Genomic DNA, 14167 nt, shown 5'->3' on the forward strand with positions numbered 1-14167 from the left:
ATGCTTACAAAAATGGCATAGACAGGGCCCAGAATTAAATGATTGATATTTTACCTTTCTATTAACAAATAAATAAATAAATTGTTAAAGCACTGCAGGTCACAATGCAGATGTGTTTACACTGGCTTGTATTCAACTTCCAAGCTGCCAATATTTCAGCTAGTCTTGGGCCTGAAGTCATAAAAAAATTTAGGGTATTATGGAGTTGAGTCATGATTTGAAATTATTCCAACCTTTGAACAAGTTAAAATCTTAGCTTTTGTCCAAAAACTTGAATACATAAGAGATTCCCTTCATATGCCTCTATCTCTAATGGTAAAAGATTTAATTCTTTTCAATAATCCAAACTCACCCGAACCAGGTGAGAGCTCAAGGCATCATACCGCTGTTTAGACTCACCTTCCCAAAGCTGGCAGCATTAACAGGTTGTGTGTCATTTTTCTCACAGAAGTCCAAGTAATGCATGTAGAGAGCACTTCGAGGAATGCAAACACCTTCTGCAATCTCATAGTTCTCCTCCAGCCTTAAAAAGCAAATATCAAACAGAGAGAACTGCAAGTATGTTGGATGTCCTGTATGGTAAACAGTATGCAAAGCTGCATCTTTAAAACCAAACATTCTAGCTTCTGCTTATCTACTAATTTTTCTCTTTCTTCCTAAGTGGTGCTTCCAATTGACTTATGTAATGCTTACTTGCTTCATTTGGTTAATGCTTGCTGTCAAAAACACAGGCTGTGAGTTCTCAGGCAAGTAGACATTAGCACAAAGGGATATTGAGTTTTGACCATGCTCCAAAAGTGCTACTTTTAGGAAAAAATATACTAGTAATCTGTTATACCCTAAAAGCATCCTGCAGTAAACAAATATATCTACAACTCTGAAACAACAGTCATTGAAGGGAAGCATTGTCTCATTCTTTATAAGGCTCTTCATTCCTGTCCAGCTGCAAGATTCCATATCTTGAGGAAGCAGATGTGCAAGTTATTCGCAAATACTCAAGAGTGTGAGCAAAACCATTCCTGTATAATGTTTTCTTGCTATTGCTTATGGAAAAAGTGTCAAAAGAGTCCATAATCTGAATACAATGCTGAATAAAATAGTGAAATAACATCCTCCTCTGCCTTACAGAAACTAGTATTACTCACCTACACATGCAAACACTCAACTATCAAATTTTAAATTATGCATCAAATGTATGAATATGCATATGCTTCATCTTTAAAATCTGAAACTGGTCTCATTATAAAACTATAGATTAGAGGAAACATTCCTTTGAAATTAAATTTTTATGATTGTGGATCCAACAAAGTTCAAGAGATATTTACATATACACTTAACTTTAAACCAGAATTAATCTTGTCAGCCACGTGTCACTCATGCATATAGTTACGTGTGTGCTTGCCTGCCTTGCTGGCTAGGAGAAGAAAGTAGGTGCAACTTCCTCTTAAACATATTAGAAAATTAATACATATTCTCAAAAAACTCCGGTTTTACAGTAAATAGCCCCCTGTCATTTGATAGTTGTAGAACACCTTCCAAAGGTCTAGTTTCTCTTCTTCATTGCCCTTTTCAGGACTTACCTACCTTCCATTTCAGTTATCATGATCATTTGTGACTGCAAACTATTTTAATAAGATATCCGGCTAGCTGAATGGAATCAGTTTGTATGGGCAACATCTATTCTTCCTTGGTTTCTACAGAAATATCATCACGGCATCTTTCCTCAAATTCATAGCGCTTTAACAAAACCTCCTTTCAAAACCTGGAGAGTTCGTTTGTATACTATAGCTGCTAATTGGAATGTCAGCTTCCGTGACCAAGACAGGACAGAAAGAAAAGCAGTTAATTATTTCTGTTCATATCTGATGAATTTTTCTCTTTTTCTCCTCTCTTTCACAGAGAGTCATTAGTCTGACACTGAACAATGCTCCATTATACCTGAACTTTTTTTTAATGATCAAAAAACCCATCTTGCTCCACTTCTTTTATTTTCCTCTCTTTTATTTAACAACTTTATCATATTTTGAATTCAGCTTCATTCTACAGTATTATAGAAAGATAATGAACTCAATCTTCTACCTAACAAATCTTTATCAGAAATAATATATATATAACATTTTAAATGTCCTAATAAAGCCATGTGAAATCCAGTAGTTCACAATGAGACCTTTTGTACCATTACAGTATAGCAATAAACCCCCTAATCCTTCCATTGAAATGACAATTTTATCTGTCCCTATTACTGTTTCCCTCTTATACTTATATACCTCTAGATTAAATGAGATTGTTCTGTAGCAGACTTAGGTCTGTAGTTTGCTACAGACTTGTTTTTAGATACGAAAGCAACAGAACAACTGTGATGTTACCATTGCTAACCACATAAAGGATCCTAGAACAGATTAATTTTGATGCATTATAACAATTTGTGTAAAACTATTAATCTGGTGAGAATCCATTACCTAGCAGTGTTTTAAATTCCTCTTTTTTACTTCTTTTTATAAATGTTGCAAAAAAATAGAACAGTTTTGTTGACTTTAGCTTTATGATACTGTTATTATTCGTAACACCTACACCGTAAGCCACCAAACTGCATGGAATTATATTGTCCGTGCTTTGAATAATTCTGTTTGGAGAAGTAGACACACACATACACACACAGACCGCAAATAAAATAAAGGTAAAATAAAGGTTCACACTTACAATTTGGTCAACCAGTTCACCAGTGAAACAATCATGAACATTTTAGAGCCAAGTGTTTAGCAAACTATAGCTTTACAATAATAATGAACACAGGAACATGGGATAAGCACAGGATACCAGGTATTGGTATATTCATGCCTTAATGGTTAAATTCAAGCCAGTGCAGTTTCCCCAATTATGATGTGTTTAGCAGTAATGCTACATTTACTAGGCCTTTCATTTCATTTTGTGTCATCAACAAAACAAAACAAAAACATCATTCCTGTTTCCAGGGCACAGATATTTAGCCAGGCTGACAGTCATCCAGACGTGCTTCTGGCATCTTCAGCTACTTCTTCGTCCTCATCATTTGTAGCATACAATGTACTTTGTCTTTGGAGAGGTGTAAGCATTAAGCATAGATCCCTGTGGGACTGATGTTGTTAACTCTTTTCAGCAAGATGCCAGGCAGGAAATAACTAATAAATATGATGGCAACATGACCATCTGACAAAATTTGCATATTTCTCTTGTCTTGCTTCACTTTCCCTACTACTTTCCTCCTCCTCTTTTTCTTTGCTACTGGTGTTACCTCTGCTTCTGTTCTCCAACACACTCGTGCCTTCATTAGCTGTAAATGGTAGCAGCATCTAACAGTAGAAACATGACCAGCTTTAACTTGGCAGACACCAGACACCACAGACAATCCTGAAGCTTTCTTTTGCCAGAGCAAAGCAAGTCCGGTACTTTATCCTCAAATATGGTCAATAATTTACCCCACCACTCCATCATTTGAATCTGGCCCAGAGATTCCAGGAGGAGGGTAGGACACCTGCTTACCCAGGGCATACTCAGGTAAATTTAGTCTTTTGTCTTTCTTCACTGTGCAAACACTTTACTGTGTCTGAGGCCTAAGCAGGTAAAACTGTAGAATACGTAAAGCTAATCTACAGAAAGTGCTCAGAGTACCATTTGTACAGTGCTGACCACAATAGTTTACCAACCCATGGATTGCTAGTACAAATAACCTGACACTAATATGTCTTTTTTTTTTCCAGAGCAGTGGAAACGTAACATCTTCACACAAAGCAAGCTCACTGCTTTAGCACTTTGACCACAACTTCTGAGCTTGTAATTTTGTTTAGTGTATCAAACCCAGTAGCATACCTTCTCCAGGTAGTACCAATTCAAAGATGCAGTACTTTTAGGCTGAAAAGCATATGGAAACCACCAGAAAACTGTTCTATGGTATGGCTACTAAGCCGGGAAACTTTTACCTACAGGTCTATTAATAAATGAGCCAATCGTATAATTCAGTTTGACACCAGCTAAAGAAATTAAACTTGAAAACTTCTTTGCTTTCTTTTCCCTCATGTATTTGTGGGTTGAAAATTGGACAGAGGAAATTGCAGATGCTCCAAAAGACTTAAAGGGGACAATAGCTGACCTACATGAATATGTAAGAAACATAACACAACAGACAGGTAGTAAGCCAGCACACTAGCAAGGGGGAAGGGAAGATGATGTAAGCAGTCTTTTCAGAATCAAAATTCTAGGATTCTATTGCAAACACTGCTGAATGAGCATTAGTGTGCACACTGCATTCCATCAGGGCTCAATATCCCAGGAGTTTAGGGATTTACTAACCTTTATGACCGAGGAAGCTTGAAAGTATTTGGCAAAAGATTGTTTACAGTATTTGCATGTTTTCTGTTGGGAACAGTATTGTTGGCATGTTCTAATTAACTCTGACTTCTTGGCTACTATGTTATTTACTCCTGTGGAAAAGACTCTTAACTGACTCTACTACAAAATAAACATTGTTCTGAATTTGGGACTGGTAAACCCTGACTGTTATTTTATTTTAGTTTGATAGTTCTTTTTTATCCTGTTTGAACTGTGTTGAAGTTGTTTGGGTGAATAATAGAAAGTAATAAAATACATCTATGACATTTCACTATTATCTTAACAATTTTCCTCTGTTTTTCACTCCCCTTTATTCACTTTTCTTGAACTTCTGAAAATCAGCACTTTGGTGAAACAAATAGGTACAAAAAAGCGATAGTTCAGAAAGAAATGCCTTTATTTATATTTGCACATCTTAGTATTTGCACTGGAAGTGTCTGCAAGTTTCTTCAAGGGAGAACATCGAATACTTGCAGCAACCTATTCTAAATCAACCCACAGGTTTGGTTGGGGTTTTTTTAATCTAAAATTTAGCTGATCAACTTTAAGGAGCAAATAAGGATGAAATAATCTATAAACCTCTTTATGCACATTTCAAAGACTCACTGAATTTCACAGGCAGAGAAAGAGAGTAAAATTCACTGAATTAATTATTCTTTGCTCTTTGTTTAGTTAGATCTCCCAAGAGACTGACAGAATCAGAAAAATAATTTGGCTAACATCCCACTTTTTTTTCCAATAATCTATCTTTTAATCCAGAAAACTACGAGAAATACTTACAAGTGAAGTAAAGGCCTTTATTTAAAAGACCTGAAACAAGCTAAGGAGTATGGCTTTATATGGCTATATATGGCTATATACATTTCAGACAAGCATACTCCAAGGCTTCTCTGTAACAGAACCCTGTTCTGTCAGATGTAAGGAACCTCCTGAAAGTTGCTTGATCATTTACAATATTAAGAAAGTTAAACCAGAATTAAAAACCTAAATTAAGGGAAAAGTCAACAACAGTCTAAGACATATCCTACAAAAGAGATGTCAGAAGTATATGTAACGTTACAGAATGTGCAGCCAAAAATACTGCTGTAAATGACAGTGAAGAGCACTTGTTCATTTTTCATAGCACAGTGGACTGACTCACAAACTTTCTTCTCCCCATCCTCTCTTTCTCTCTTCCTAATTACCCCTCCTTTTTTCCCCCCTTCACTAAATTTGCAAGGGGATTTTGGCAAATGAAGCAGACCTCAAACTCTCTCTCTTCTTTTGTTGTCTTCTATGCTAGATTACAGAGATCTCATTTCAGTAAAACAGTCAGTAAAGGTGGGCTTCAACATACACTGAAACAAATGTAAGTCTTGGAAAAAAAATATCTCACTACTAGTTTCTTTTTGTAATAAATATAACAATGATGACAAACCACAAATCACCAGCTGGCAAAGTGGCAAATAAATATGCCAAGTAGATCTTCTAAACTGTGTCAGAGGTTTCCTATGTTCAAACAAATCCCATAAGAGTAAGACATTTGTTGAGAAATGCTGTACAGGATGCTAATGAGCAGATTAAACACATACACTGAAAGTATCTTTAGAACTGTATAAGATGTCCAAGACGGCTATTCACTTCAGCTGGAAAAAAGGATAAGGAAAAAAAACTAACAGGTGTTCTTGATTTTTTTTAACAGGCATCTTACCATTGCAGTGTAGCTGGAGTTGAGTGTGGTTTCGATGCTCTATTATTTTCTTTTTCCTCATCTGTTAAGAAACAAACAAATACTATGTAATTTCAGCAGGAATTGCTCAGGCATTTGTAAACTGGTAAGGAAATATCTGATCAAAAATGTTCAAGTGTAAAAGCTTTCCCAAAATATTTGCTAAATTGTGGAAACGTAAATAATGATGCTCTCTAAGCATGTATCTCTAGATTCTGCTTAAGGCAATAAAGCTTGCAAATATCACTGACAGCAGGAACAGAGTGGTGCATAGGAATAACGACATTGGAAAGGATAAGTTTATATGAAAGAAAAAAAAATAAAAACCAACAGAAAAACCCAGGCAGGATGTCAGAACACAAAAACATGTTCACCTGCTTGAAGGGAACAGTTGCCTTACCCAAGTTTTATATTAGATCAGGCATTTAACTAATGGAGTTCATCCACTGTTGTGGTCCTAACATACAACACATACCACATGTTTACAAATTGACAAAGATTAATTCTGAACAAGAAAAACTGAAATTAAAAACATTCTATAACATACTTTATTCTTTTTGAGATAATTTTTCTGATAGTAATCCAAGATAACTGTCTTTTGCTGACTTTCCAAACATTTGAATAAAAGATGGGTAAATAAGAAGAGAAAGAAAACAAAACTGGTTTAAAATACTGGATTTTTCCCAGTTCACGTTAGTTATTTGGAAAAAAAAAAAAGTGTCCAGAACAATGCCTATTAAATTGTGATTTGTGAAGCATATTAAACACTCCTAAGTGAAAGCTGAGAGCAGAGCACAATCAGCATCTCCAGAAGGGTATTCTTTGGGAAATACAAAATATTAGACTGTGTTTGATACAACAAACAACTTTGTCCCTGATGAAAGAATTAAATGTAGAAGGCTTTGATACCTAAATGATGAGGTAAACTGCTGCGCCTGTACACCATGCTGCAAGTTTCATTTCTTCATACTATCAACTTTTAGAAGTTATTTAACCAAGCCTTTGGGATGCTGAATCTTAAAGGAGCCAGGCTACCTCCTCTGAACATCAGACCCCGTTGGGAGACCTTTTGTTCAGTCCCAAGAACCAGCGCACACAAATAAAATCCCACTTTGGAAAACACTGTCTTCAGCCCTCGCGCCACAATATTTCTTCCATCACATACAGGGTGAGTTGCGTTAACTGAACATCCTTCAGCCTGTGAGGCCAGTCCCCTGAATGTCAGGAAAATCCAGATTTACAGTTCCCCCACAGACACTGCCGGCAGCCCCTCTTCCACATCTGCATGACAATAGGCCTCTAATTATTGGACCGCACACTCCTTCCCTGCCTTTCAGGGACCTGCTTTTATTCAGTGCATAGGACCAACATACACATTTCAAATCACTTTTAAATTGTGTTTTTCATTTGTTTTTCCTAAACAAATGGTCGGCAAGCAACAAGCCTTCGGCACACAGGGCCTGAATGCCGAGCGGTCGTGGCTGCCGCTGGCCTCGTTGGTGCTGGGACAAATGCCTCCTCCACAGTAGGAAGCAGAGCCCTGTAGCATGGATTTAAACCATGGGATGGGTAAAATAGTTGGAGCTGCCCCCCCTCACAACGCTGAACGTTTTGCCTTTGTTATCCTTAACTGGCAGCACAGATGCTCTCAAAGCACGCCTGATTCCAGCCTTCTCTGGAAGAGGGGGCAGCCCCATCTGCCCTGCTCTGAGGTGGGAAGAGCCTTCTGGGTTGGGATTCATGGTTTTCCAGGGGACAAGGGAGCCCGTCTGGGAGGTGGGACGGAGCCTGCTGGAAGGGCGAGCGAGCCCCCGCAGGGAAGGATTCATGGTTGCCCTGGAGGGGCAAAAAGCAGGTGGCCTGACCACAGCCCGGTCCAGTCCTGCGTCCTGCTGTGGCCTCCCCATCATCCTGGCCAGGGCTGGGAGGGAGTTATGGCAGCTCCCCGAGCCTAGGGCACAGAGGTTGCTGCGACTTCCTTCACTCACAAGCAGGCTTGCCTACTAGCCTGCCCAGGCCCCGTGGGTGCCCGGCAGCCGGTGGCCTCCCAAGTGTTCCTGAGGTAAAAGTGAAAGGTGATTAGTTATAAAGGGTATGTCTCGGCAAAGTGTTGCAGGGGGTAAAGTGTTGGCTGGGGTCAGGAGGAAGTTTACCCTCCTTTAGTAACGACCATTACAGCTGACACCCATGGGGGCCCACAGGCCTCGCCAACAGGGACCCATAACACAGGGCACTGCAGCGCCTTTCTACCGACTGGCGGGATTCAGGCCTTTGCCGTGGCAGGGAGGGAGATGCCACAGCGAGGTACAACCACCAAAGCTGCCGCCTTTAGGTATCAGCTGCATGCAGGGGCCCAGTCCTCCTCCTGTGCCGCACTGTCTTCTTGTTCAAATTAAGGTTATTGCTTCCCAGGTGAAAGTCATCCATTTTCTTAATCAGTATTTTCTATGTCAGTATCAAAGCCTATATCATCCACTGGCTTAAGTTCATGACACAATTGTTTCTGCCCAGCTGGAAATTGCTAGGGGCTTGCAAATTGGAAAGTCACTGATCTAAATAACCACTCGTCTAAGGCACAGAAATCCTAAATCCTAAACTTTTTGATTATCTTTCTCAATATAAGGGGTACAGTATACAAAAGTCTGTTATTAGATGGCTTTCACTCGCGCTAACTAGATCGCATTTTCCCCTGGATACGTGGCACTGTCAGACTAAATTATACAATCTTAGAGTCTCTAGATCTCTCCCATTCCTCCCTCAGCTGTTTTCCACTTGTATTAAGAATAGGTGCTTTACCTAACCTGCCCTCAGACATACTACAAGCCAGCTGTAATCACGTAAGGATTTGTTTTAACAACAGAAACTAACAAGATCATAAGCTGCCATCTAAACCCCCCTCCTCAAGTATGTCTGCTTCCTGGGGATCCTTCTTCAAGACTCTTCAGCATCCTCCACTAACTGTCCCTTAAAACCAAGAAGGAGAATGATGGACTTTGATCTTAGTCAAAAAAATTCTTTAAGCACCATTTTCCCTCAAAATATTACCCATTGAACAATTAGATTTTCAAGAAAACTAAGATTTTCACAGTCAGTACTTGTCTCTCCCAAAATTAAGTCTCTGCACAAGAAAACAGAAATATTTTTGCATGTGTTTTCTGCCAATGGACCAGCTCCCAGCCAAAATGTTTCTCATTTTCAGCAGGTGTTGGCTAAAATACTTATTTTCAGGACACCTTCACTTTTTTATTAAATAGATGGAAAGAATTGCACATGGTATAGGAATGGAGGAGACCTAGAAATACAAAGTTTCAGTATTAAATATACAAGCACTTTATTCTACCTTGTATATTTCAACAATATAATCTCATCAGATAATTGACTAGCAGAAAATAATAAATATCCCTATTCCTTATGTTTTAGTTGGTAGCAGGGCACTTAATGGCTTCCCTATTGAGCAAGGAATGTTTTGTGTAACTTTTGACACAGGTCTGATCCCAGATCTTTTTGTACAGCATGAAAGAGGTAAGAAATGCTGTTTTCCTTTACTTTTTGGCCTGTTGTTTTATCAGTCCCCATCAGAACAACGCTGTGGATTAAAATTAACACATACCATTTAAAATTCAATACCTTTAAAATGCAATCTATTCTGTAAAGCAATGAAAGAGAGACACTGAAAAGAAGTCTTGCTTCAAGGCACTCTGTTCAAAGAACAGAGCTGGCAATTTTTCTGTGACAAATTTAGAAGGACTTGAAGTAACAAGGAAAAACACTGCTCCTGATGCACAGCTGTAGGTATTCACATATACAGCAGCTGTATAGCACCTCAGGGAGAAACCCATCTGCTAGGAGCAGATCTAGTGTGTTCACTCCACTGCCAGTAGAAGGACTACCAGCATTCCAAGGAAAAGCATTTTCAAAGTACCTGGTTAGGTAGGAAACCTGGTACTCATCCCAAGCTGAAAGCAGGTAATGGCTTAGACAGCTGCAAGTAAAACTCTCAGCACAGATGAGGTTTTCGAAGAGATTCAAAACTGGGATACTCTATGTACTAGAAAAATAGTATTTCCTGGCTCCCAGAGATATCAGAGGAAGTTCTTCTTCCCAAAATCCATTGAAGTTTTTTTGTTAACAGCTCTTTCTCCTTTCAAAATTCTGTTTCAATGCCACCAGAGTAGAGTTCCGTCTTGTACCTTGTGCATATGTTTGTGGCTTTCCCTGAACTCTCAATAGTATCTTCTAACCCTGCTATCTGGGATTCCTTGTTTCTCGGAGCAAGACAAGGAGACAATAGAAACTATGCCCAGCACCTCTTTAGGCATGCTGCCTTAAATACAGTAAGTGGAACATCCACAAAGTGAAGAGGCTACATTAGTTCACCTTTTTCTAAAATGTTTATGTTGGTCTGTTTGTCATAACTTAAGTGGAGTTAAAGCTCTGCTTTCCATTGTGGAGATAAATAGAAGAATCCTGTACTTTCCAGTGCTGCCTGCATGTGTCTCCAAACCACTAAGGAGACATGTTACGTTATTAGTATCTTTATATGGATAAAATCTTTCCCTTAGTTCAGGTAGCTCCACACCTTTCGGAGGAATAGCTTCTTCCTCTGTAGCCCTGCAGTCCAGGTTCTGACTGTTCTCAAAAGTGGTTTGCCCTTAGCTAAAATTAAGTGATGGTAAGAAGCTACCTTGTCGCTTTCTTACATGTAGCCGTAAATAAGATTCAGGCTCAGTAGCATGTATTCCATGCTTTTAAAATAGTGGGATTTTTTAAAACCCCCTGAGAAACATGGGAGCATAGTTCTAATTGAGTAGGTAAGATTGAAAAAGAAAGAATTTTCCCCAAGGAAAATTTCAATGAAATCAAGTAGTTCTTTTTAAAAGATTTTTTTCAATGGAAGAGTAAGAGGTGTAGTTCAAACAAAACAAAAAAGAAAGAAACTATTGGATAAATCTTCCATTTCAGCCAGTTTGAACACAGATTTTGAACACTACTTTTCAAGTGCAAAAAGTAGTCTGAATCTTCTCTTTTATCTCACATGAACTGTCCACACATTCATATTTCTAAATATGAAAAAAAATTCGGAAAAGCAAGACTTCCACTTCATCGTGTAGCATCATGACTCCTTCCCCATGGAACTGAAGTTGAAACTTTCATAATGCTTGGATTATATTCTTCCAGACCCTTATTTCAATTTGGAGAATCTGGCTCAATGCACAGTACACAGAAAGTGGTGTGGTTTTATGCGTTTTGTTTTGTTGTTTTTTTTTTTTAATTGTTAGATATGAGGTTGTACCATTCCCTTTTCCTGTGGATCTTCTGACTAACATGTAGAGTGTGGAAGTGGTGGAAGGAAAAGTGTTTAAAAAACTGGAAACTGAAATAAAATTTACCTGGAATTTTTATATTACAATACAAAAGCTGTGTTTGGGAGGGGTCATAAAATGTTCCAAGAGGGTAAGAAGTCGCAAGACCATGGGAATCCACAGCTGTGAGTCATTGCTTCCCTTCACAATGTAATGCAGGTTCAAGAGGCCTGGAGGTGTCTGGATGAGAATAGAAGATTGCAAAGGACCCCTGTGGCCTGAAGTATGGTTCTGTAGCATACTTCAACTATAGAAAAGGAAACCAGCAAAACTATTGCTCTTGTCCTAAAACCCTATGAACTCTAAAAACATCCAGGAAAAGACAGTCACAAAAGCAAGCATGATACTGAGTAACAACATTATCAGTTCACAGTGCATCTCATAGTCTTCACTGGATGCAAGGCCAAAACAAAAAAACAACACAAAAGCCACATTTTGTCTTGTAGAGTCCAGCCAACAGCTACCTAATGTATTTAGAGACGAAAAACTAAGTAGTCAAGAGAAAGATGGATGATGCCTTCTTCTGGCTGCAGATGAAAACATTGACAACAGCAATTTGACCACCACCCTGAAGAATTCAAAACGAGTTACATAGGTTTTCTGAAAACATTTTGCCTCCTGCTGTTTATAAATGTATGACAGAGGCTGGACAAAGAGTGACACAATGGTTTGGAAATTTCTTGGTTGGTGTGTGGGCACTGTTAGAAAGAACTCAAGAGCTGGAAAGCAGCACATAATACAATGATTTCTAAGGTGAAACCTCCAGTTTGTTCTGGATTTCACAGATTATTGGTCTTCTTGCTCCTGGGCAAGTGGCTTATTTTTCTTTCTCACTCATCCTCTTCACCTTTTCCCCTTCCCCTCCCCGCCAAAACCAAGGATGACTTTTCAGGTGGATTAATTCTCTTATCTGCACTGCAGAAATGCTGGTCTGGTATCAATGCAAAGCAAGCCTTTGGAAAAACTGTTATTAAGAGGGAAGCTAGAGGAAATCGACCCTCACTCTCATGTGGGTTTGCATTACACACCATGACAATGTCTTCTGCACACAAATTGTGGGATAAATTCATTTGCATATTTGTTTTATCAGTTCCAAATTTGCTGCCTTTCATTATTATCGCTTGCCCCTTAAATCCAGTACCAGAAAACGGAACAAACAACCATCCTCTTCGCAATGCCGTTGTCTGAAATACCTGCTCTTGCTAACTCACACAGGTCCACTTACTGTCTCTAGGCATGTGGAAGTTCTACCTGTGAGACTTAAGAAATTCACTCTGATGCTACTGCAAAAGTGATGGAAAGAATCTTTAATGAATGAGATGTAACTTCAGACTCTTAATGGATTCAGAATTTAGGATTCAACCCTATTGATTTTAGTGGATTTTTCTAAGACTCACAGTTCAAGACAGTATTGTCAAAGTAGGTATTTAGCACCACTAACTAAGTTAAAAAAAAATAAAATATCATAATGTCATAATTACAAGTCATCTTCTATGTTCAGTTCTGGATCTGTTACCCTAAATAGGTTGTAGCAAAACTAGCGGTAGTTTGTTATATGTGCTTTCAGTTTAAATGACAGCTTGAGTCTTGTAAAATGCCAACTAACAAGCAGATGATTTTTCTTTTTCACTACAATTCACTAAAATTTTATTTCTATAGAGAAACTAATTTATATTTCCTCAATTTTTAAAAACAAAAAACCCCAAACCTATCCAAGTTTTATTGTCTGTCTTTAAGGATTCTTATCCACTGTCCTTAGCTTGGGAGTCATGAATAAATACTGTGTTTCTAACACCTCCTTTCTCCTTCAGAAGAGATATAGCCTCAAAAGAGAACCCTGGACAAATAAGAGTAGGGTGTCAATATAGCAAATTCCTTGATCCACTAAAACATTGTGGTGTGAGGCATGTAATTTTACATCAAAATAAAGTAGTTATCTTAAAATGCGAAAAATATAAAAGGGACATTAAGCATTTAAGAAGTGATTAAAAATACATTTTCCAAACTTAGGTGCTTGAATATTATAAAAATGTGAGTCTTTCTGAATTAAAGATTTCAGTCTGCATTAATATCTTGTAACATGAACTAACATGAAATACAGAGATGAAAAGAGTATTTTGCTTCAGGCAAATTAACTAGAATAGAAATTGCATAAACAGGGAAAACTAAATGGGAAACTAAGAATTGTCTTACAATTTTAAAAAGCAACAATTAGATTATTTTAAGATATTTGGGGGTCTTTTTTAAATACCTGCTGTTGTTAAAAATCAAGATCTAAAATTACCATAACTAGGAGAGACAAGAAAAAAATAACTATTTTAAAATCAGCTAGATTTATAATTGTTCCCACTCTATGACTAAAAAGGAAGCAATATCATGATTTAATGTGATTTTTTAAAAATCATATGATTGTTTAATTTTTAAAATCAAGATTTTACACATATTATTTGATATAATAATATTTAAAACCAGCACAATTTTTCCTGTATTTCAGCTGCATGGTGTTCACCAGTGAAAAGCAAAACAGAAGGTTTTACTCATGAGCTAATACTAATAGCACATTTTAGAGGTCATCCAACCTTTACTCAATGACAAACAAATTCTTTGGGTTGTTTTAAAAAGAAGTGGCACTATCTATTAGTTAAAATATGCAAAATAGCAAATATTCCAGAAAAAAAAAAATTAATAAAAACTATCGGATGTATCAAGTGAGTTGACCCTTCAAACTACA

The 14167-nt window shown here is 37.8% G+C and overlaps 1 protein-coding gene across 1 annotated transcript in view; it reads right to left on the bottom strand.

Annotated features, from left to right (window-relative positions):
- The window catches only part of RFX4 (regulatory factor X4), a gene marked incomplete at both ends in the record, with an annotated part of 97626 nt that overhangs the window by 63646 nt on the left and 19813 nt on the right, over positions 1-14167 (bottom strand). Inside the window, 2 exons of the mRNA XM_082498413.1 lie at positions 400-523; positions 6056-6116. Of these exons, the coding sequence (XP_082354539.1) occupies positions 400-523; positions 6056-6116 (185 nt within the window). The remainder of the gene's footprint in view (positions 1-399; positions 524-6055; positions 6117-14167) is intronic.

Source organism: Vanellus vanellus (assembly GCF_965231255.1).
Source record: "Vanellus vanellus genome assembly, chromosome: 1".
NCBI lineage: Eukaryota > Metazoa > Chordata > Aves > Charadriiformes > Charadriidae > Vanellus > Vanellus vanellus.